Raw genomic sequence first — 25926 nt, 5'->3', positions numbered from 1 at the left:
GTTGAGAAACAAGTGGAAATAAACTGCATTGTTCAGGGTCACATATGTAAGGACATAGTAGGTACAGAGAGCAGAATACTGGAAATCACCAAAGGGCGTTTGAGAAAGCTGTTGTGCGGGGAAGGAACCATACTGAGTTTGTGAGCTGCTACCCGTGTTTTCTTAGTGTGAGTACTGGTTATGTAAACAGTCACTAAAATTATTCTTAAAGTATTTGTATTTTATATATTGTTTTACATATATGTTTTTGAACATGTATCTCATCAATTAAAAAATCAAAGCTTGTAAGTCGTGGAAAGAGAAAAGGGAATAGAAACTACTAACGGATATTTACTCTGATCCCCAGGATCTCCAGTTCCTGATTTCTGTTACTGAATCTGTTCAAGTAAAATAGTAACAACCACATCTAAGAACTGCACACTGAGCCAAGTACTTTTAGTCACAACGAATTTGTGATAATAATCACTGTAGTTAAGAACATTAAGACAAATTTTCCTCCAACATTTCAAGAGAATAATTTACTTTCTCTGTTCATTTTACTAATTATAAGTTGTAGATTCATGAGAAACCACTTTGAAGCTACCACCATGTATTACAGCAGCCACTGATATTTTCCTACTAATCTGTCCATAACTCTGTAATGTTTGCATTGCTCCTATCCTATTTCGTAAATGGATGTATGTTTATTATTATGTGTTTTCTAGAACAACCACTGAGAATAGTTAACGATTATTCAATTGGTCACTCATGTATAGCTCTATTTATTTCCTTCAGAAGCCACTTTGAAGATACCAAAGTATAGTACAATAACTATTGATAATCTCTTTTGTCTGTAACTCACTATTATTTGTCTATTTGTTTTCCTGAGAAAACTATCTTGTAGATAACAATATGTAAAACAATAACCATTGATAATTTCCTACCACTTTGTCTGTAATTTGGTAAGCCCCTCCCATGACTATGTTATCTTTCTTTTACTCTTTAAAATAAAAATAAAATTAAAAAAAAAAAAAAAGTAAGTTGCAGGGGCTGGGGATTTAGCTCAGCGGCAAATGTGCCTGCCTGGCAAGCACAAGGTCGTGAGTTTGGTTCCCGGTACCGGAGAAAAACCAAAAAAAAAAAAGTTGCAGATTAAAAAAAACCCTGAATTTTTTTTTAAAGCTTTGACACCGTCATTACCAAAATGCACTATCACAGATAACAATCAAAAATACAGATAGTATTCTACAAGTTCTACCTTTGGGATGATTTATGAAGGACTTAGAGTGAAGTAATATAACTGCTTTGAACTCTTAAAGGAATGGATATCAGAAATCTGCAACCTGTAGTCTGGAACGTACAACATGGACTTTTACATAGTAACAACTATTTTCCCACTTTTGTTTACTGTGTTGGGGACGAACAGAGCGCCTCATGCATGCTACACACGTGCTCCAGCACGGAGCATACTGCCCACCCCTGCCCAACCGTTTCAGCAAAACTTCAAGGAGCCAAAGGCATTGTGAAGTAATGTCCCTCTATATGCAATGAACGCTGTATCTCCATAAGTGCAAAACATGAAAATTAGGAAACATCGATGTGAAATTACCCAAAGTGCGTGCCATAATCAGGATCTCTGAAGCAAACTGTTGAACATGTTCTATAAAGATATTCTCAAATTTCATTTATTTTTAAATTTAAAGTAAAAAATAACTCAATGGAATTGTACAAAACTTTTGCACCTGGTATCTCAACCAATACTGATGTCATGTACAGAGATAAACAGAACCATGAAAAAAACTGTCATTAACTTTACCCTGGCTTTCAGCTTAGTAGAACTAATTAGAAGAAAAGACAGCAGTAACCACTACTATCGAAAAAAACAGTTGCAGGTTTAATGACAAAATGAACTTAATCTTTGTTGATTTTATTTACTGCTATCTGCCAAAGCAATGATTCCTATAAATACGAACTGACAGTCTGGATCTCAATTTACTTCAAAAAGACGTGGACACTTGGCTAAAGTATAAGCCAGCTATTAGATAATACTTGAGGACTGGAGATGAATCACCTTGAAAATATCAGTCACTGTCAAAGAGCACAACACAAAGTGAAAGTGGAAAATGGTTTCTTAATACAAAGGTCTTTTTACTCCTACCCTCTAATATTCTAAGACACAGAGCCTTGATATTCCTGGATTCAATTTTAGGTACTGTTAACTTCTGGCACTGGAATTCACACAATGGGAGAGGGTAGAGTATGAGGATCAAACATTAATTTATTTCAAAGGTAGCTATTTTCTTAAAACTCATCCTGTTCACTTCCTGCATGTCTCAATGGGCAGATTTTCCTTCAGTTCCTCAAACTGACTCTCCATTGCCAAATATATTTTTCCAACTAGATGATACTTTTACAAAACATGGAAACAAAATGGTTGGTTGAAAAAAAATTAAACTATTTGTAAGTGGAAAAGAAAAGTAAGTACAGAGTATAGAGAGCAAACTGGAGTGAATCCACTGTAGAAGAGGAGCTACAGGGAAAAGACTTCCTGAGGTTACGAAATGCCCAATGCTTTTGCAAGCAAGTCAGCCTTAGTGAAGAATCCCTTGCTGCTCTCACTGCGTTCACAGTGTTGAATACTGTTCCCATTGTCTTAATGAAAGCACTTATATCTGCAATCGTTCATGTTAGAAAACAGAATATTTCTTACAGTAAATATCTAAAAAACATCTTTTCATTCTTTTCAATCCTCTTTCTGGGAAGGGAGAATTAAACAACATACTTTCCTTTAAGGTAGACATATTTTTTCTTAACCTTAGATTGCTGGAAGAAATTGAAAAATCAAGACTCTACTACTAATGATGACATTTTTAATTTTTAGTTTACATCTATTTCTGAGGACACTCCCTTCACAGAGCTTTTAGTCTTATATTTGTTTCACATCCCTTGGAGTTCTAAATAAATAAAATACATCAGAAGGCATATTTAAAGTTTGAATGGTTAGCCATATTATCTGTTCACATTCTTGGATTTTCTAAGAGGGTTGTCTGAGTCCATATAATACTGTTAACAGTTCGAGGTGACATGAGTCATCTGATTTGCTTATGGCTTACAACACTGATGATATAAAAAAAAAAATCCTGACTTGGGAGAAGACAAGGATATAATGTACTCTTTAAACCAGCACAAGCGGGGCTGGGGATTTAGCTCAGCGGCACAGCGCCTGCCTGGCAAGCACAAGGTGGTGAGTTCAACTCCTGATACCGGAAAAAAACAAAACAAACAAAAAAACCCACATAAACTAGCAGAAGTAACAGGACAGTAAAATATAACTACATAAATTAAAATCTCTACTCTTTATCTATCACTATTATCTCTCCTCCTCCCATTGGTATTAAATTTTTAAAAGCTAATCACATAAGAGACACAAGGTACTGAACAACATTTGTATTGAAAAATGGGTCTCAAATACCAAACAAAAAAGAAACGTATAAAGTGAGATTAAATTGTTTGGATAGCAGCATTCACTACTTTCAAGTTCCTTATAGTTTTCTTTTTGTCACAGACAAATATTCTGTTTTATTTTCTTCCAGAGAGCTTAATACACAAATTTGTTATATTATAAAATGGTATTCCAATTAAAAGTTGTTTGCTATCACAGTCACGTGTAAAGCATCAGAATTATTTAATGGAGTTTCTCACTGATGTTTTCCTTAAATTAAGGCTTCTTCAAAAGAGAAATCCACAGTAGTAGGAGCTTATTTTTTAAGCTTTTGAGTTGGGTGCACTCTTCAGAGAACCATGTAGTCGTGGATTAACTTTAAGATCACCTCTATTTGGTGTCGTGAGTGAAGAAGTATCTCACTGGAGGTCCTGGTAAATCCTCGTCTCCATCGGTGTCTGGGGCAAATGACACAGTAAGATCTACGTATCTTTTTTCAGTAGAAGGTTTCACAAGTTTATGCATCCTAAGGGAAAAAAGCAAGAATGATACACTGATAATTCTATAAAATGAAAGAATGATTTCTGTAATGCTATCCGAATATCTGAACTTATATCTACATTTTACTTTAAAATTGAATCCATCTGCTTTTATAAATGCATTTCTGTTTGACAGCTCTGAATGCAAGACACTCATCTACTTAAATAGTGAATCAATCTGGACCAGTGCTGCTTATAATAAAAATAGTGACAATCTGCTCAGACTTGAAATATCAACAATGATTTTGAAAATTCAATTTTTTTCCTATACAGGAGTGTAAAGTTTAGAGGCAACATAAGTTCTTTACCATTTCTTTGAAAAGAGTAAAAAAGCAAACTAGATTAAACATCCTAAAAGCTGTCTCCAGTCTCCATTTTCTTTATATAGCTGCTGTTACAATTTTCTTAAAATACAAGTCTGACGTTACTCTAGTATCTAATGTGATGGAACGTAAATACCAACTTCATGCTAGGCTCTGAACTACGTAATTTTCAAATTCTCTATAATGGCCCTTTCCATTTTATAAAGGCACTTTATTGCATATGAAACTCTTCATTCTTTCCACTATTTACTGACACCACATTATCTTTGAGGTGATTACAAAATACCTCACTTTCCAAGCACCCATGTATGCTCTTTTTCAGCTACAAGTGGTTCTACAAAACTGCTGCTTCTGTCAGAAGTATCCCTTCTTCAAAGCTAGGGTAAATGAAATCTACCCTGAACCACAGGTTTGACACAATGGTGCCCATGGTGCAATGTAAAAATCTTTATTATAAAATGCATCAATTACATTTAATTAATGATGAACATTAACATCCCATAATAAACTATGAACTGAGAGCAGGGCTATCTGTATAATGTTGAAGTATTAACGAGCACCATTTACCCTTCCTCCATTCCATTACACTGTTATGCAGGCATCACTATTATAATGCTCAACTGCTGAACACCATCATTCACACCTATGGACAGGAAATTCAAAAGCTACTCGGTGACAAAACAAGTAGTTGTGCAATGTGAACCCATTTCTAAGTCAGCTCATGTTCTTAACTGCAACACCATGATTACCTTAGGCATCCAGCCATTCAGTAGGAATTCAATAAATATCCATTAAATTGACTATAATAAAATTATAAATATCATTCATAAAGTATATCATGCTGGAGGCATCAAATACTGGGAAACTCTCAAAAAAATTTTTATTTGCAGCAAATGTTAAAATCCACCAATCAATATACTTTATGACCATACATCCCACTTTCAACTAGGTAGTACACAACTAAAAGAATTCCAAATGTTATCTTAATTTATCCAAAAGATACTTATGGATCATAATGAAAACAATATAAGGCAAATTGATGCCTTAGCAAATACATTTTTAAAGGTAAAGATAATTAAGATGAGCATACTTTTAAAACTGGCAGGTGTGTTAAAATGACCAGACCAAATAAAGATTCCTGACTCTGTGAGACTTATATTCTAGTTGGGTAGAGATAATAAAGAAGAATATTTGCTAACCACAGAAGTCAGTGATGAGTCCCATGAAAAGGAGAAAAAGAACAAAAGAGTGCTGGGTGTACTAGACAGGAAGTGGGCACAGATTACAGTATTACGGTTCATAAAGGTCTTTACAGAAGTGCAAAGACCAGAGTGGGGAATCACCACGGTCGCCATCTCAGAAAGAATTACAAGCAGAGGGAACAGAGCAAAGGTCCCATGCTGGACCCTGCCTGGAGTGTGTTCTAAGCAATGTTAAGGAGGCCAGTGTGCCCGGGATACTGTGAAGGGAGAGGTAGGAATCAGGTTGTCTAGGGCCTCAGACCACTGTAAAGACTCTGGCTTTCTTTGGCTCCCTTTCTTTCTCTGCTCAATGCCACTTCACAGGACAAGAGTATGACAGGCACAGGGAGTATCTAGATGACGAAACGTAACAGTGAGCACCAGTGTGCCTACATTCGCTCCTCCTCACTGTACTGTCTCCGCAGCACTGGCCATCTCTGAGCCAGCCTGGTTACTATGCAAACCTCTCCAGCAGCAGGGGACTTCGCTTTGCTCTTCACTGTATTCTAGTGCTTACGATAGCACCTGGCATACAGCAGGTGCTGTATGAATAAAAATCTGCTAAATAAATGCATAACTATCTGGCACTTGATTTTATACTGCATTCTCATAAGCCCCCTTATGTTTCCACATAAGAGGAGGGTCTGCTTTTATTGAGCTTTTAAGTTTCTATCAAGTTTCTATGCCTGTTACTGAAGACTTGAGTGTAAATCACAAGGGTATTGTAATCCTGAGACACTCCTTAAAAGGCAGCCCACTGGCCTCCTCTTCCCTGGCGGATGTGCTGTCTTTACTAACACCATTGTATAACAGTAATGTTCCTGAACTTCAATACCTCTATATTTAATTTTTCAGTGTACATCTACTTACGTTTTGATTCTTATCCATATAACAGCAGAAACTACTTACGTTAACTTCAATCTTTTTGCGTGACCAGGCATTACAGGAACATAAAGCATTTTGACTCCCTGAACTACCATTGTTGGCTCAATTCCGTACTTTTCCTAAAAATGAATATCCAAAAGAGCAACAATCAAAGCCTCATTCAAGCATAAAATGCTTGTGTGAAAATGCTTTATGACCAGTGAAAAGAGAACAAATTTGAGCTAAATAATGGTTATTACTGCCAGTAAAGTTATGGGTACAAACTAGAGTAGTGAAACTCATAGTTTCACTTTACAGCCACAGTCTCAAAATATTAAATGGAAAACTTCAGAAATAAGTAATTCTTAAGTTTTAAACTGTGTGCCATTCTGAGCAGTGGGGATGAAATCTCAAGCTATTCCCTCTAATCCACCTGAAGTGTGAATCATCCCTAGGTTCAGCACTTCCATGCTTCACACACTGCCTCTCGCTAGTCACACTGTAGCTACCTTGTTATCATACTGACTGCTGCAGTCAGTGTCCAAGTAACCCTTATTTACTTAACAATGGCTCCACAATTCAGTAATTTTGATGCTGGCAATTCCAACATGCTAAAGGAAAGCTGTAAAGTGTTTCTTATAAATGAAAAGGCAACAGTTCTCAACTTCATGGGGAAAGAAATCATGCTGAAGTTGCTAAGATCTACTCTAAAATAAGGTATTCTTAGATTTTATCACAGTATATTGTTGAGATTGTTCTACTTTAACATGATCACTGCTAATCTGTGCCTAACTTGTAATTAAGCTTTATCATAGGTATGTATGTATAGGAGAAAAAGACATGGAGATATAGGGGTCAGGGTTATTTGAAGTTTCAGGCATTCTCTAAGGGTTCTGGACTGTAACCCAAGCAAATACGGAAGGACTACTATAAAGAAAAACCACAACCAAAGCCAGTAACAAGCCAAATGAATACAAGTGTCTCACCTTGACTGCATTTATGAAATCCAAGAGGGTGAAATCTTCTTTTCCATGTATAGTCCATCTGTCCCAAATTGTAAATGATATTCCATTTCTGTTGTAGAAAATATGCAGAAAAACATTTAATTTTTCTTCCTTTAGTAAGAATAAAAATACTGCCTGAGGCAGTATTTGTGAGTTAGAAATTAAGGTGAGAAAAAGGAAACATACAATTCATAAAATATCCCATGGCTTCTACCTCCACAGCACACAACTCTGATCTGGCCTTCACGACCCTGTCAGTGACACATACGAATCAGGTGTCCGAGAGATTCTGTTCTGTCTTCTGTCCACAGACAGCTTACTTGAGGCGTCCCTTGCATTGATGACCCAGCCCACTAGCACTGGACATCCAATCACTGGCTATTATAAACTATGTCAGAATGATTATCTGATATAAACGTAGTTTGGGCTGTGTCAGAATGATTATCTGATATAAACGTAGTTTGGGATCTGATATAAACGTAGTTTGGGATTTGTAGGTATCTACAAATTTGAAATAGAGTGCCGTACTTCCCCTACTACCAACTATTCTCTTTTGCACTCATATAAGTAATGTATAAACACCTGATTTTTCATATTCCTGCCAGATAATTTCTTTCCTTAAATTTTTGGTTGCTGCTAACCTGAAAAGTGAAAATGGAGTCCCAGGGAGTTATTTTCCTTAGTCTCAGCTTGCAGAATTAGATCCTAAACACACCACGGTGCCTTCTAACTTTTCCGGTTACAGACACAGATGAACAAATGAAATATAATGTTTCATTAAGTGGTAGATCAAATGTTATGAGAGTTCTTCAACTAATTTAGCCAGAAATGCTACACAAATATGAGGTTCAACAAGTGTTAAATTTATAGGATTTACATATACAGAAGAAAAGGACACGTGACACCAATATTTATCCCTTTTAAAAGGTGAAACATTTTATCTCATGCTCATTATACAAGAGCAACAGGCCTGCACACACACCTGATTTCAGTTTTTCTTACTTCAGATGTCTCTGTAAACACTATAATTGGAATGGCTAAGTTAAGGAAACAGTTTTTGTAAGCTTCAAATGGAAAGCCACCAGTTATTTTGATCATCTCCAAGGCGACCTAGGTAAAAGAAAGCCATCTGATTACATACATAGGCTACAATTATTTGACATATTAATTGGATCTTTACAGTTTTCCAAAGCTCTTTTTGCCAGGTGTGGTGGTGCACGCCTATAATCCCAACACTCAGGAGGCTGAGGCAGGAGGATTGCTGGGAGTTCGAGACCAGCCTGGGCTACAAAGTGAGCTCAAGGTCAGCCTGAACTGCATAGTGAGACCCTGTCTCAAAAAGACAAAAAAACCCACAAAAAACATAAAAACAGGGGCTGGGGATTTAGCTCAGAGGCACAGCACCTGCCTGGCAAGTGCAAGGGCGTGAGTTCGATTCCTGGTACCAGAAAACAAAACAAAACAAACAAACAAAAAAACAAACCAAAAAAACCCCCCATAAAAACAAAAAACAAATAACAACAACAACAACAACAAAAAAATGCAATTCTTCTCAAGTATTTCTCTGAAATAGTAAAAGTAATTATAAGATTAGCGTAATACACATTTCTTTATAGGTCTCTGCATTTTTAATATTGTACTTTGGAACTTTCAACCTATTCCATACAAAGTAAATGAAGTTATTTAAAAAGTGTAAATCTGACCATCTTGCTACTGAAGCCAAAACTTAATTCTGAATTAAAATTTAAGACAATTCTGTTTATTTCTTTTTATTCAAGAAAAACAGTACTTGCTTCCTACGGAGACACAAAGATGACTGAGATTACTACCTATAAAAAGTTATCTATCAAGTACATTTTTATTTTCAAATGTTTAAGTACATAAAATCTCAAAATAAATTGTTATGTTCTCAGAAGTATCTTGAAATTTTAAATTATACAATTATTTATCCCCCATCTCTAAGGGATTAGCTGGGGTTGATATGATGGGGAAAACAGGGAAGAGGCAGTGAAGAGAAACATTTTAATTCAAAGAATAAGCTTACCAGGCCAGAAACTGCAGCAGTGGATGTTGCTATGGCAGGTATGATTTTACCAGCTATGCGCTTTGTTTTGAAACGGTCAGCTGGTTCAATACTATACATTCGGGCACGGAGATTGGACGCAGCTGTGATGAAATCTATGTGTCCATTACTGTCATCATCTTTCTCAAATGAAAGCACCGCCATCTGAAGGTCACCTGATCATTGCAACAAGAGGAATAAAGTTCCCTAGTAAGTGGTACAGGTTCTGCCAGGTAAAAAGCAATGTGGTTTCACTACTTTCAAAGATTCCCTCTTATGTTTCTCAGCAACTGAAAAATATTTTGAAAATCCAGGTAACTGAAATTATAGAATGATACAAAAATTATGGTTTGAATATGAACAAATTACAGAAGTTTTAATATTAAAAATAAACCTTCTAGTAAATAGCAGAATGAGAAAGCTATGGACTATGTATCTGTTGCCAAGTGGTTTATAATTAAAAAGTCAGTATTTGCTCTTGTTCAAAATACATCTTTTTGAAAGGTTTCATTTTCAAAATTAATCTAATATTTATTATTCTAAAGTTATTTTTCTTGAAAATTTACCAGACCACGTATGAAATCCCAAAAGGCTGGAAACCACTGACTTATGTAAAAAAGATGGTGAACAAACGGCATTCAACTTACTATGTTTTGACATTTGAGATCCCTCAGCACGGATGTATTTAGGTGAGTTTGCATTCTGTCAGTAATTACGGAGAATAAGAACCCAAGAGGAGTTCTGTACAACTGTTTAACCTAAAGTGATTTGAATGGGTTTGTCTAAAGATTAGTCTCCACAAAGACCCCACGAACTGAAATTATAATTTCTCAAAACCAGAGGTATTTGCTTATGTTTTTAGATCTGCTCACCATCTGCAGGACTAAAACAGTCAGAACTGCAGTAAAAAAGTAGTTATAGGATTTAGAGAATTAGATTTCAACACTTGAGATAGAGTCATGGTGGGGAAAATGATGAATTTAGATACAAAGATGAACAGTAACTTTCATATGACCATGGCATCAACTTCTATTATTACTGTTATGCAGTCCCACGAACTTTTCAGCATGGAGTTCAGTGGAAATGAAAGTTTATCCAATTCAAAGCGGTTCAGTGAAGAGTCTGCCTTACTTCTGCGGGCTTCGTTAGATACGATAGCCTTCTCCAGCTGGAAAGCGGCATTCCTCTCATCTTCACTGCTAACAGGAACATGATCTGGTTTCCGTGCAGCTTCATCTGTTTGAACAACCTTTAAATATATGTGCATACACTTACGTTACTGCATTGCACATTTAACTGCGGTAACCATTTATCTGTATTACCAGATGAGCATAAAGAGAAAATATTTCCTCCATAGATTTTAATCAGATTATTTATCATTACAATCCAATGTAGTTTCTATCTTCCTTTAGTAATCACTATTATTTATGTATTTATTATTTGTTGTCTCACATTGGCATGAAAACTCTAGTAAGAACAGGGCTCTGTATCTTGTTCACTGAGATCTCCACTATGTCTAAAATAATCATTTTCATACTACATGTTAAAAATATTTACTGAACACTTTATACAGCTTTCTTTAAATTTCACAATAAAATGAAGTTCATGTTAAAAGTTTTCATTCTGATAAATCTATTTAAACTTAAATCACACCATTCTAATTACCACAAAGCTAGTTTTTAGTAGCAAAAGAAACTGAAATCTCCATAAAATCATCCCAGAAATACTGATTTTTGACAAGCAGTTCTTTCAAAAAGCGTGTCTTCTTTCCATATAAATGTAATATGATTGAGGCTATACATCTCACAATTTATATTATAGAGACTATTCACTCATTGGATAGTCCATGGCAGCAGTAAATACTATCAATCAAAAAACTAACTTTATCATTACTTATTAAAATACTTATTCAAAATATATATCCACATCTTTTTTCTCTTCAGATAAAGCATTATGTTTAAGATATATTAAGGAGTCAAAGAAGTAAAACTTTTTTTGGCCAGCATGTCTAACTGACATTTCTGGCTGTGAAATCTGTGACTAGAAATGCTAGTTCTGGTGCTCTGGCCTGAGCTGCTTCAGGGATTTTTTTTTTAAGGCAAGGCCTTACTATGTAGTTCAGGCTGGCCTTGAACTTACTGTGGAGGCCAGGCTGGCCTTGAACTTGCAGCCATTCTCCTGCCTCAGCCTCCCAAGTGATGGGATTACAGGTGTGCAGTACCATGCCCCTCTTTCACAGAATTGTTTAAAAAGACCGCAATTTCTCTAGCAATAGCTACATTGCTCAGGAAATTTACCTTTGAACTTTGATACAGGAAGGAATTCAAGCCAGAAAACACTGAAGCAAGAGCAGTAACCCTCAATGAAGTTACTTATGTTTCCTTGTCTTCTAGTCTAGTTTTGCCAAATGAAACATGGGCTGGGGACCTTCTTTATAAGAGACTTCTGTCTATGCTTATTCTATTTTTATCCTCAACATTTCATTTATCGAACTATTCGTGTGAAATCAACTGCTTCTAACACTCAGTTTTCCCTGAAATAAAAATGTAAACTGGAAGACTGCACACAAGATCTTGTTGGGAGGCAGTCCTTATTTCACCTTTTCTGGTATAACTGAAGGGTAAGAGTAAGAGAAAGCTGTACTGAGGATGATTTTTAAAGTGCATAGAAGAGAAGCACATACCTACCTTGTGAAAAAGCACTTAATGTTTTTAAAGTTTCATACTCACACTGCCTACATTTCACTTTGTCTTTATTAACACTCTGCATCTCTTTCTTTTTAGAGAATATTTGCTGGGCAAGATCCCAGTACTAGTTACGTTATATTCAATTTCTTACTGCTGTTGCACTCAATCCCACCCCAGCAACTCAATGTGGCTGAAGCCGCAGCCTAATGTAGCACCATCTATTAAGCATATTAAGATCAAGTGGAACCTCTGTGCTGCACTGCAGTTCTGCTTCCAAGTGCTTTTCTACCCTTCTTAGCAATTACTTCATGCCTTCTTTGCTCGGCTCTAACTTCCTTACCTTCTTATCTCTTTCACTCTGAGCTACTATTTTCACTAAGAAAAAAACCACCTTCTTCCCACTCACATTCCCATTTCAGTCTCTTAGAAACTCATTCAGGATTATCGTAAAGCGTACAGAGATTCAACCCTTCTCATCACATCCCTATCTTCTACTACTTCATTCAAACCATTCCTCTTTTGTCTATATTCCTGTAGTAAATCCTGCTGTCTTTGTGCCCCATATACTTGCTCTTAATAGTCAGAGTCCTCCTTTAAAACACAAGTCATATTGTATTACTTCTTTCCTTTACACCTTTCACTAGCTTCTTCTTTCAAGGTAAAACACAAAATAGTTATCACAACACAACCAGCTCTGCAACCTCACGGTATCCCGATCTCTCCCACGTAGAGTCTTCTGTAGCGAAGTCCAGGCCTGAACGGGCTTCCCTGGCCTTCTTCTCTGCACTCATTCCTCCTGCCTGGACTGCTGATATCTGCTTATCAGACATTAGCATGGCTCATCCATCACTTCCTTCCAGTTCCTGCTCAAATATTATCAACACTATCCATGAAGCTTTCCCTCTTCATCTCACATAAAATGATACCAGTTCCAACACTTTCTTCTCTTGTTTTAACTTTCTTAGCACTTATGTCTTCATTGCAATATCACATATTTATTTGCATTTTAAAAAATCATCCTTCGCCATCCCATTGGATGAGGATTCTCACTGTGGTGTTCTCCAGGTGCAGAGTGAAACCTGACACAAAGGCAAGTCCAGTAACTATTAGCTAAATGAATACATTTCTAAACTTACCTTATTAGATGGCTTGAATCCCTGAACTTTTACTTCTGAAAGAATATTCATGAGGGCATCTATTGTTAAGTCCTGTTTTTAAAAAAAGCAATCTAATCAACAAACATATTGTTCTAATTCTGAATTATAATGTTAAGACATCCTGTCAAACGTCCTTTGTCATTTCAAGGTATGTGAATATCTATCATTTGAATATCTGAATATCTATCATCTGAACATTTTGACTATATCCATTTGCCTTTTTTTCTATAAAAGTATCACCCATAATTAGTAAAACAGACCTGAAGTCTTAGTCCTTCTTGCAAACTTTTAAAAAGAGGACTATCTTTTGATTTTCCTACCTTCAATGATTTAGTTTCCCACACAATGTTATAATCCATAAATAAGTAAGTAAACGGAATGCACACCTTGAGAAGCAGGAAAATACTTCAATATTTTAAGATGAACTTAGAAGAACTGAAGTTCATTTGCTATTAAGAAAGAGCTTAGGGAAAACAGACATACTGCTGTTGAGGACAATTACTACTCTTACAACAGTTAGCATCTTCTACACCAAAAATCAAACAAAAAGAGTGAATGTCACTACTTTTATTAGATATTTGCATCAATGCCAAAATGATTAATCTACAACAAGTATTTCTATCTGGATCTGAAAGAACCTGTGTTAATTATGAAGCCAGTTCATAATTCTCCATATAGACAATCTGAAAGTATTTAGCTCTAATAACTCGTGACCAGGCATGGTGGTGCATGCCTGTAATCCCAGGACTTGGAAGGCTGAGGCAGGAGGATTGATTGCTGCGAGTTCAAGGGCAGCTTGGCCTACAAAATGAGTTCAAGGCCAGCCTGAACTGCACAGTGAAACCCTGTCTCAAAAAGACAAATTAATAACAATAATAATCACCATAATATGCACTCATAAGGAAAAACTGATCAGTGTATATTCCCCTCTCCAAACCATACTCAACCCTTCACGTGGTGAGTGTGCTGATAAGGGAGAAAGATCAATACAGGGGAGCCTTTTTAGATTTCTGGGAAAGTATGTAACTTCATACCACAAAATACACAAGCCCATTAACAATGATAATTTCTACGAGTATTTTTAAATTGCTAGGAAATGGCTCATTGCAGCTTTTTAGAGTAAGGATAACTGTAGCTGATAAACAGGTTATAAACATTTTAAAAATAAAGTATAACTGCACTAAAAATATGGCTGTTTCATTACTTAATTCAGAAAGGAAAATCCAACTTTTGCTTAATAGTGGAATGGATGTTTATCTTTATTATGTTAGACTGGGCAATAAGACAACAAAATAAAAAATTTACAGTAAACAAAATGACATATCATAAAAACACATTTTGATTCAATTAACTAATTCTAACCTGGTTTTGCATCAACTGCTGGAGTTTGAGTAATATCTTACCTTTTCTACAAATGGAATGCAGTATACTGCAGCATAGAGTTTTGCAGCACTCTGAAGGAAACTGAGGTGCCTTTTGAAATTAAAATATAAAGCCAAGTTTGAATGCACAATACAACTATTAGTAAATTCAGTCTTTAAAATTAGATTTGAGGAAAAATCATCAGATACTTTTTGTTACAAAATAAATTTTTAACAGACAATGAAATTCTAGTCTAGACCAAAACATTACAGAAGCTAGAGAGGAGAAAATATCAGATATTTAGTCTCAAAAACATTAATAATATTCAGGTAGTCATCATGACTACTTTGAGGAAAGAAGTGATCAATACAAAAATGAGACTAGTGCAGAGATGGCAAATCTTTTAGAGAGCAGCCAGCTGTGGCACCCATGCCACAGGTTCACCACCACTGGACTAGTGGAAAAAAATTCATTTTAATTTATAGGAAAATGTTGTACGTCAGGAGTGTGTATCAGGTTCAAATGAGTTTGTTTAGACGTAAGCAAACAAATGAGTTCATAAACCAAGAAAGCCTATGTCTTATAGGAAAAGTACTGCAGGATAAGGTACTAAAACAAGCACCTCATGAGAAACTAAGTAAAGAGCTATTTGTTGAAAGGAGGATTAGTGATGGCAAGTTAAGTGTATTTTTTCTTTTTCATGATACTGTGGATTGATCCCTGGGTCCTCACACTGAACTATATCCCTGGTGCCTTTTTCAGTTTTTGAGGCCAGGTCTCACTTAGGTTGCCCAGGCGGGGCCCAAACCTCCATTCTTCCTGCCTTAGCCTCCCACAGTGCAGGGACTACAGACACACACTGTGCCTGGTTAGGCTAAGCGTTTAAAGTACACAGCCCTGAAATAAATCTGTAAGTGTATCTCTTCCTGCAGAGACCAACTCTTCTGAAATCATTTGAGATTATTTAGGGAGATACTTAGTAATAATTGCTTCCTCCACATAACTAAAGATCCCTAGCTTTAGTAAATATAAAAATATTTACTGTCATTTTACTTCTTTATGGACAAAGTCAAAGAGTTGATTTTGGTTTTACCTTAGAATAGATATTATAAATAATGAAGTTATTTATCATGTAAGTAAATGCATTTATATTTGTATAGCAAGAAGGTTTGTGACTAAACTCTCTGAGTAACAGCGATATGATCATTAAACATTAAAAACCCTGCAATGTACACTTAAGATATTTACATGTATACATATACTCACAAAGGTTCATTTAAATCAAATTGTAATGGAGAAGGTGGCCTCTTTGGTGATTGCCAAAACAAACCTAATGAAAAGACACAAATGTTAGTTTCAACATATACACCAAGAAGAAATTAAGATTAGAACAACGTCTCAACACTTGCTTATACTTACTGCCATCTTTTAATCGTGTGTCCAGAGGAAAGCAGTGAAGAAGCTGAAGCGCCTAAAGAAAGAAAGAAAAAAAAAAAAAATGAAGAAACTCATTATTTAAATGGGGCAAAACATTTTCTAGAATTAAAATTAAAAATCTTTATGTGCTATTAATATATGCACATGCTTCACAAATCAGAACACAGGAGCGTTTCCCAGTCGGAACAGGGACAGGAACAGAAAAAGGAGGTCTGTTCTCACCACTCTGATTCAACGTAGTATCCCAAATCTGGCAACCAGGTAACAAAAAAAATAAAAGGCGTAACAAATAGGAAAGGAGGTAGTCAAATTATTCCTGTTTGTACATAATGTAACTCTACACTTAAGAAACTCTAAAGACCCTACCCAAAGACTCTTCAAACTGTAAACAAACTCAGTACTGTAGTAGGACACAAAATACAAAAGTGAGGAACTTTTCAGTACATCAGTGAGAATTCAATGAGAAAGATATCAGGAAAACAAGCCCATTCTATAGCCTCAATAAAATGGAAATGAACAGAAAGCCTAGAATAAACCTAACCAAGGAGGCGAAAAGATCTATACAGTGAAAATTATAAAACACTGAAGAAAGAAACTGAGGACACTAGAAATTATTTTAGACTGGGAAAATATTGTTAAAACGGCCACACTACTAGAAGCAACCAACAGATACAATGCAATACCCATCAAAACACCAATGACAGTCTTCACAGAACCAGAAAAACAACCCTAAATTCATTTAAGCACCATACACCCAAAATAGCCACATTAATGTGAAGCAAAAAGAGTAATGCGGAAGCATCACAATACCTTACTTGAAAACATACTAAAAATTTACAGTAATGACAGAAAAAGACATGTAGATGATGGACTAGAATAGAAGCCCAGAAATAAACCCACACATCTACAACCATCTGATTCTCAACAGAAGTGCCAAGAACATATGCTGGAGAAAATGTAGCCTCTTCAGCAAATGGTGCTGGGAAAATCGGATGTTCAGATGTAGATAACTGAAACTAGATCTATCTCACTCAGTTCAAAACTTTAAAACTTGAAACTAATGAAGTAAACATAGAGGAAACATTTCAAGATACTGCCATTGGTAATGACTCCCTGACTATGATTCAACAGCCCAGGAAATAAAAGCAGGACTTAGCAAATGGAATTACATCAAATTAAAAAGCTTCTGCACAGCAAAGGAAACAACACAGTGAAGAGTCACCCTACAGAATAAGAGAATACCTTTATGAGCCATTAATCTACAGACAATATCCAAATTATATGAAGAATTAAATAAAAACCAATAATAAAAGAGTAAGTAATCCAGTCTGAACAAATAGATTTTTTTTTCTTTTTCAGACATGGTCTTGCTATGCAGTTCAAGCTAGTCTTGAACTCACTATGTAGCCCAGACTGGCCTCAAACTCACAGCAATCTTCCTGTCCCAGCCTCTTGAATGCTGGGATTAGAGAGTGTGCCACCATGCTAGATACTTGTCAAAAGAAGTACAGATAGCCAGTAAATCTGAAAAGATACTCAACATCGTTAGTCAGAGAAAATAAAAATCAAAACTGTGTCATGATTCCACTTTACCCCAGTCAGAATGCCTATTATAAAAATAGTAATAATGATAAATGCTGGGAGGATGTGAAGAAAAAGGAACCCTTATACGCTATTAGTTAAAATCTAAACTAGTACAGTCACTATATAAAATAGTATGGAGGTGCCTCTAAAAACTGAAAGTAGAACCATCATATGATTCAGCTATACCACTCCCTGATATGCACCCAAAAGTAATGAAGTCAGCAGACAAGAGAGATGCCTGCATATGCATGTTTACTGCAGCACGATTCACAGCAGCGACATGGAATCACTCTAGCTGCCAGTCAGCAGATGAACAGATGAAGAACCATGCTATATGCTCACAGTGGAATAGCATTCCGCCATTAGGAAGAATGAAGTCACGTCTGTTGTAGGAAAATGGATAGAACCGATAGATACCACATGAAGTAAAATAAGACCCAAGAAGACAATACTGCATGTTTTCTCCCATATGAGGAAAAAGAATAAATTAAAATTAAAAGATCTGAAAGTAGAAGGGCAAGTACTAGGAAATGGCAAGAGGAAACGCAATGAGAGAGTAGAAGAGGGTGGAGGAGAGAGAAGAAAAGAGAGGGCAGTAAGGGAAGGTGGATATGATCAGCCTCAATACATGCATGTATGGGGAGGACATAGCAAAGCCTCATCTGCATAATTAACAGCAGTTAATAAATTACATGAAAAGATATAGTACAGTGAAGTCTGCAGCCACCTTTATGATGTTTATTCTATTACTAACCCCTATGCCTAGAAAAACCTGTAGTATCATTTTTTTACTATACCAAATTCCCAACTTGTGGACATTTTGGACCCTGCATTAGGAACGTTTGTAGCTGTGAACAAATCATGGAAGTAGCTCACGTCTACCTTACTATTTTAAGGTAACTATAAAAGTAGTTTATTTACAGTATTTCTGTATGTGTTTGGCTTTATAATGTTTTACACTGTATATTTGTATATTAAATTTATACACTGTTGGACTCAATGAATCCGACTTACGAACATTCTCCTGGAACAGAATTTGTAAGTCGGGGACTTATTGTACTTTAAAAAAACATCTAGAGCAAACAAGAATATAAAATAATTTTACTTCATTGCATACAAATGGTGGAATTTTCTGTTTTCAAAGTTAATCCTTATATAATGCAACAAGTAACAATACATAGTATTGCGTTTTGAAATTTGCTTCAGAATCATTTTCGAGGAGAATGAGATGTAGATTAAACAAAATAATATGTAAGCTGATAATGATTAAGTTAAGGTGACAGGGAAATGATTATACTAGGGGATCATTAAACTATTTCCTCCATCTTTCTGTAGTTGAACTTTTCCAATAATGAGAAAGGTTTTAAAAAACTCGTAGAAGATCTAAGCAGTGTTAAGATTCTGAAACAAGTCAGTGGCAATGATAGTAAGAACGTATAGTAACTAGAAGGAAGCTGAATTTATTGGGTGAGGAAGTACTTTTCCTAGCAGCAGAGCCATGAAGAAAGTAAAGGATGAAAAGACAAGACAACTATATTCAAAAGATTTTCACAGGGTGAGAGCACTTGCCTAGTGTGCACAAGAGTTTGGGCTGGAGTCCCAGGACAGGAAAAAATTTTAAAATGAAGTTAATTTATATTCTGAGAGTAGAGTAAAAACCTAAAGAGGGAGACTGAAGAAAGCACAGGCCACATTCTAGCAACTGCACTGAATTCCAAGTAAAGGTTTTCATTAGTGATCATTTATGTGCCACGCTCTTTCTAAATGCTTTACATGTATTAACTCATTTGATTTTTGGCACAACACAGGGGTTAGAGACCAACCTATTTTCCATTTACAGTTGAGGATGTAAAATCAGGTGGCTGGTAAAGTGCCAACAAAGTTCTTGACTGAGTATCATTTATTTTCTGGTTTTCTGGTGATATTCTGAATATCTTTCAGACTACAGACAAAATGTATTCTTAATGTCCAAGAGAGAAAAGCTATCTAAAGCACAGAAAGATCAGTTACTTGCATACATGTTAGGTCAGTAAGTACAATTTAAAAACAGTTATGTGCCAAGCCCTTCTCACTATTTCCGAAAAGCTTGATGATGGAATGAATAAACATTTTAGGCCAATGACATTAATTCAGTAATAACTAAGTAAGCTGAGGTCATATTTTTTCTTAATGTTTCAGAATGTATGCTTACCTTATGGTTAAAATATTTTTCAAATTTTAATCTTGCTAATTCTACACACTGGGGCCAATTTCTAGGTCTTCTGCTGAGTAACTTAATAACTTGAAAACAACCTTCTAGACTCTGTCCACTTTGTATCTTCTGGAATAGGAGGGAAAAAAAGCAAAACAAAAACAAATATATATTCAATTAAAAACATACACATGTTCCATAGGTATCAAACAAAGCCTGAAGTGCCTGCTCATGTGTTTAATATTGTTATTCTATTTTTTTTTCATTTCAAGCTCCTTGCCTGTCTTTGTCTTCATTTCTCTTTTAAAGGAAGAGAATGGGAGGAAATAGCATAACATATTTTAACTATGAAGTTTCTTAACTCAGAAGATATTCTCAAGCATTCCTAGCTGCAAGTTATTAGCACTATATAAGTACTTATACATGTTTACTTAGTATATGCAGCCCAATAATAATATTTAATACTAAGAGGTTGGCCTTTTTAGTAGTATAGGATTAAGGCCTCAGGCAAAAAGCAGGAATTGAAGTTGCCCCCATTATGAAGCAGAAAGTGAGATTACTGTCCATTCCTGACATTTTCACTAGAATTTACTTGTGTTATTTTTTTCCCCCAGAGGTTAACAGGTACTTTCACTATTCTTTGCTCTTTTACCATTAATTATCACATATGCTTATTAGGTTGAATCACATGAGTTGCTCTTCTGTCACTTGAACGTAGTCAAATATTGACAATTTCAATGGAATTCAATTGAACTCAAAAGAGGTCACTTGTGATCTAATATCAAGACTTCTTATGTATCATTTCTCTTCTTATATACAGTAAAATAAAACACTGAGGACTTGAAAATCATCCTAACACAAACTATCAGGTTTATATTAAAATACATTGATCTTTACCTGTAAGACTTCTGCTGCAGATGGATATGTTTGCCAAAACTTGTTAAATAATGAAGGCTTGTGGGAAAAGGAACTTTCAAACTGTAAGGAAGAACAAACAAAAAATTACAAATAGAAGTCTGTCTAAAAGTTAGAATTATCTTCTTTCCTACTTCAAAGAAAAATTCTTTGTAAAGAACTTTTACCTTGTCTCTTGCCCACTGTATAGTATGCTCAATAGCAGCTGGAAAGGATTTCAGAGTACAAAATGGTATTTCCTGTTCTGGGGGATCCCGCTGTTATGAGGTATGACAGTAAATAAGAGAAGCAATGAGAATTTTTTTTCAATTGAGTTTTAGTTTTTAAAACAAATATAAAAAATAAAATCTAAAAATAAATAAATAAAATCCAACCACACTTTTGTTCTTTCTCTTGTAGGCAGTAAGAGGAAATATTAATTCTTTTAACACTTAACCTTCATTAACACTAATAAAATAAGACATGAATTCTATTTTCATTCACTCTCAGTGCACGCATTTGGCATACTCAAGGCAGATCAACATACATAATTCATTTTTTTCTAGAGAAATCAATATGACAATTAAAATATTACACTACTCCTTACTCTGAAAAGTGATTCAAGAATCATCAATATAGTGCTCAGTGTGCCACGACCCTCTCCATGGATAAAAACAGTGGGGACCAAGGATGCTTGTAGCTTCTTGCATAAACTGAAGCTATGATTAGAGTTATTTCATGTACTGAAGTATCAATGAAGAAGCTCATGATCTACTATGAGGTACATGTAACCTAGGTTTACTGATTGGTTTATCCAATCTAAAAGTGACTGACTTTGTTTCTTTTTACTTAAAGCTTTACATTTTAGTTTATCTATGAAACACCATTAAACATTTTATAAATCAAAGAGGGAAGCCCGAAGAACATTAAATTCCAGGCATTATGAATTTGAAATAAAAAAAAGGTTTAAAGACATGGTAATATGAGACAATCACCGAAGTTTTAGAATTGTATAACATTCCCTACTTTGAAAATTTTCAAATGATGTTCAGCACATTATGATTTTTTTGCCATCTAATCTTCAGATAACATTTATCCATTTAGCCTATTTCATTACAGATATAAACTCATTAAGGAAACATGGAAAAACCATAAAAATTTTAGTAAATCAAACATATTCATTAAATAAATAATTATTCTTATACAAACATTATTCAATATTTTATTTGAGGAGATCTTTTAAAAATTGTAAAACTGGGCCAGAGATATAGCTCAACAGCATAGCACCTGCCTGGCAAGTGCAAGGTCCTGAGTTCAATTCCTGGTACCAAAAACAAAACAAGACAAAAAAATCACACACACACTCAAAACTGTAAAACCTACAGTTATTTCCTAGATCAGTGGTTTTAACTTTGACAGTGCTGCCAAATCATTTACTAGGGTTACAACGTTACATTTATATCACCTATGTAATATCTGAATATAGATGGTTTTGGGTTTCACCTCTGAAGAATGTGACTCTCTAGCTAGATTTTGAGTGTCTTTAAGTGTTGCATGTTCATCATATTTCAACGTAATTTCTGACAATGAATGCTAGGGGTGTGAATTCCTAATGGAGATAGACAGTAGGCATGAGTGCACAGTAACTAGACTTGCATTTTTTATATATTGTACCAGCTGTCTAACAGAATAAAAACAAAAGAACGGAAGATGGGTATAGTTTTAGGACTTTGTTGATATTCTAAGCTGAATCTAAAAGTTTAATTTTTCTTAACAAGCAATGTAAACTCTAAGATTGCTAGTAAATGTATCAAGAAACAAATAGTAAAAATAAAAATACTCAGGGAAGACCAGACATAAAATTTTAATTTTAAAAAGTACTCAATTGTATTTTTAAAAGTGAACATGTATATATGTATGGACATAATCAAAAAAGCAGAAACAGATTAAGAAAGTTAAATCAAACTTCTTGACTCACTGAGAAAGAAAAAAAAAGACATTTACTTCAAAATACCGATTCACTTACATGACTATTATAGGATTCCGTTAAGTGAGGTACAATAACTTCCGTGTGCCCCTTAGTGCCCATGGTTCCAGAGTCTAAGAGAGGCCGAAGATTTGCTAAGCAACGGCTGTTTGAAATCACAGTATGAAAAACAAAGTGAGCAGTAACAGTGTAAGTTCAGGATATGCACAGAACGATGGCTTTCTGAGTGCAGGAGACAAGACACACCAACCCTAAACCACCCCGGAACAGCTCCACTTCCCAGCCCTGCCACACGCATAGCTGTTTCATCAACGTAACAGTTTTTGTCTTTCCCTTCCATTACTGGGACCAGATTGTGGGCTTTGTTTCCTCTTATCTCTAGGTTAATTCTTTACTATGTTAAGCTTTCTTCTCTTGCTTTCTATATTCTTTGGTTGTTTTCTGACACAAATTCTACCCTACTATACCTTTCCATTGTTCTTTATCCCAAATAGTATAAGCCTTCAATACTTAGAATACCTGTAGTTCTGTACACTTTAATTCCTTAAAATTTTCTCCTTTTCTTGCACTCAAGATTACAATCTTTTCATTACATTTCTCAATTGGGAGATACCCTTCTGTCGATACATTTACTCTAGCATCCTAACATTTAAGTATTCACATGATGGGGTATGAATGAATGAATGGGGTATGAAAGCCAAGGTAAGGTGTACATATTTATAGTCACTCATTCATTTACTCATTTAACAAACATTTCCCGGCATGTGCCGGGAACTAAGAATAAAGTAACAGAAAATAAATGATCTCTGGCTAGAAGATTCTGTGAAGAAGTAAGCATTAAATAAGCATTAGTATCAAGAAAAGTAAGAGTCATGAAGGAAAATGTATTGAAAATGTATATTTGGGGATTAAAGAAAATAGGTCATAAGGCATGAAGCCTGAGAAGGACAGGACAAAGAACACCCTAAGTGAAGAGAAGGTAAGTAGATGTGGGTAGGGGATTTGGAGCAAGAAAAGAGGTAAATTTTATGCTGGATTGGTAGAAAGGTGGCAGGTGTTGCACGAAAAATATTTAAGCTATTATCAATTTTGAATTTTATTCTTAAGTACATGCAAAATCATCAAAGATCTAGGTTTGAGAAGGATAGTAGGAAACTGAATAATAATAAAATATTAGGGAACTTTTCAGTAAGTATGTGTGGGAAACAGAAATAATAAATAAAAGATAATTCTCTATAAACCTGTATTTCAGGAACATACCTGTCAACATATCTCCTGGCTTCCACATTATCTAATGCTGTAATAATTACATCTTGTTTAGTATAAAACTCATCATTATAAATGGCCTCAGTGGCTGGACATACTTTGTTCAGATGTGCATCTATCTTTAATTGAGGATTTATTTTCAGAGTTGCATCAGCAGCAGTATAGCTCTTAGGTTTCTAGACAAATACAAACAGAGGAATAAATTTTAAACAAAAAAGTTAAACCATAGTTGAACTTACACATTCTCACCACTCTGGAATATTATGTATGAGGTGAATGCAAGGAATGAGGTTAATTTTCATTTCTGGTTTGTGGAAGTTGTAGTCACTATAGTTACATTACATTTAATAATGCACATTGGACCGCCCAATTACTATGAAAAGTCTAAACAACCTTTATTTCATAGCTACGTGTTTCAGAGTCTTAGGCCCAATTAGTTTCTTTTTTTCACCCTAGTCATGTTTGACTCAGTAAGTGGCTAGAAAACAATAAGGACCCATTCAGCAAATACTGGAAAACAAGACGGTACAGAAAATAAACTTCTAGATATAGGACCACTTTAGTCTCTGTAACTGAAAATGCTTAACGTTATTTGGAAGGATGTATCTTTAGAAAGTATTACTTATCTTTCAGTTATAGGAAAAAGGGTATCCTAAAAACAAATCATTCTGATTTAGTTAATTATTAGACTCATTTCAGGTGTCTGTGGGTGCTGGCTCTCACACTAAATTTCCTTAGAGTGCTCTGCTCAAATTTACATACCGAGTTTTAAAGGCATCCCTGTCTCACACTGTTAGGCTGATGTTTCCCTTCTCACTGTTCTTAGTGTAAAAACAATCAGAAAGGGTTGTTAGAACCCAGTAAAATAATAAACAGGGTTTTATAGTCCCTCTACAAGTAAAATGTATAAAATGAATAAATTTTGTGAATTTATGAGACCCTATCATTTTGCCCAATACATTTAGCTAAGTGAGACAATAGGTTCACTATGTCACCTGCTTTAGTTACCTTCCATCCATGACATGCCTAAGCTTCATCTACTATTAGGATTACAAATCAGCTATCTAATAAGGAGAATAAATTTCTAAAGGAAATTTGATTGACTAAAACTACTTTTCCTGACATAAACACTTTGATATCTATTAAAAAAAGACTAAGAATAAGCATTCTTTTACAATAAAAGAGATGTTATAAAACAAGATTAAAAATGTACAAAAAATACTAATGTTAAGATTTACCTGTTTTAAAACAAAGACCAAAAAAGTTAGTTTCAAATTTTTGATCTGTCAAAACTTTGAATTAGGTTGTTTCAATACACCTAATATGGAAACATACCTTAGGGATTACAAAATGACAATACATTGTTCACATTTCACAACTCGAATTTTAATATCCGAAATCAACTCAGAAATCAATTTTTTGCCTTAAAAGAATTTTAATTATTTTCTTTTGTCCTTCCCATTATCTAATAAGCTGAGATTCTAATGTAGTCGTATCTATTCAATCTCTATTTTCTACTTATAAAAAGGAAACTTTTCTTTTTTATATACTACAATAGATTATTTAAATTTGAAGCAGAATAACAACATACCTGTATGTGATGAGGACGAAACAGGAATTGCCTATTTAAGTTTGATTTTTCTATCAAGTCAGGATCTGTAACTGTAACCTAATGTCAAGAGGTGAACACAACAGATTTCTCAGTAATATTAAAACAATACCTACATATTATAAATATTTTGGCTGGTAAAGATCCTAAGAATGCAAGTATTCCAAAATCACCACCAATACTACACTTTTGCACTTGTTCTCAAAATGCACTTGTACCTCAAGCTAGTATTTTTAAACTGTGTTCTAGCTGTTAGGGTTGACTACTATTCACAGACCTATTCATTTTGGTTTAGCTG

The 25926-nt window shown here is 35.0% G+C and overlaps 1 protein-coding gene across 3 annotated transcripts in view; it reads right to left on the bottom strand.

Annotated features, from left to right (window-relative positions):
- Positions 1-1640: 1640 nt before the first annotated feature.
- Positions 1641-25926, bottom strand: part of Uba6 (ubiquitin-like modifier activating enzyme 6) — a 68475-nt gene continuing 44189 nt past the window's right edge. For all 3 annotated transcript variants that reach the window (XM_005392833.2, XM_005392832.2, XM_005392834.2), the window contains 16 exons: positions 25611-25688; positions 24014-24195; positions 22793-22898; positions 20955-21044; positions 20770-20850; positions 19873-20001; positions 16080-16131; positions 15927-15990; positions 14702-14771; positions 13278-13349; positions 10586-10703; positions 9437-9630; positions 8375-8502; positions 7375-7462; positions 6434-6528; positions 1641-3947 (listed from right to left, as the gene is read on the bottom strand). In XM_005392833.2, the coding sequence (XP_005392890.1) occupies positions 3812-3947; positions 6434-6528; positions 7375-7462; positions 8375-8502; positions 9437-9630; positions 10586-10703; positions 13278-13349; positions 14702-14771; positions 15927-15990; positions 16080-16131; positions 19873-20001; positions 20770-20850; positions 20955-21044; positions 22793-22898; positions 24014-24195; positions 25611-25688 (1683 nt within the window). In that variant the 3' untranslated portion in view covers positions 1641-3811. The remainder of the gene's footprint in view (positions 3948-6433; positions 6529-7374; positions 7463-8374; positions 8503-9436; positions 9631-10585; positions 10704-13277; positions 13350-14701; positions 14772-15926; positions 15991-16079; positions 16132-19872; positions 20002-20769; positions 20851-20954; positions 21045-22792; positions 22899-24013; positions 24196-25610; positions 25689-25926) is intronic.

This window comes from Chinchilla lanigera, unplaced genomic scaffold (assembly GCF_000276665.1).
Source record: "Chinchilla lanigera isolate Chin_1 unplaced genomic scaffold, ChiLan1.0 scaffold00046, whole genome shotgun sequence".
NCBI classification, from domain to species: Eukaryota; Metazoa; Chordata; class Mammalia; order Rodentia; family Chinchillidae; genus Chinchilla; species Chinchilla lanigera.
The sequence above is the reverse complement of the archived record's forward strand: the minus strand, read 5'-3'. Positions and strand labels throughout refer to the sequence as shown.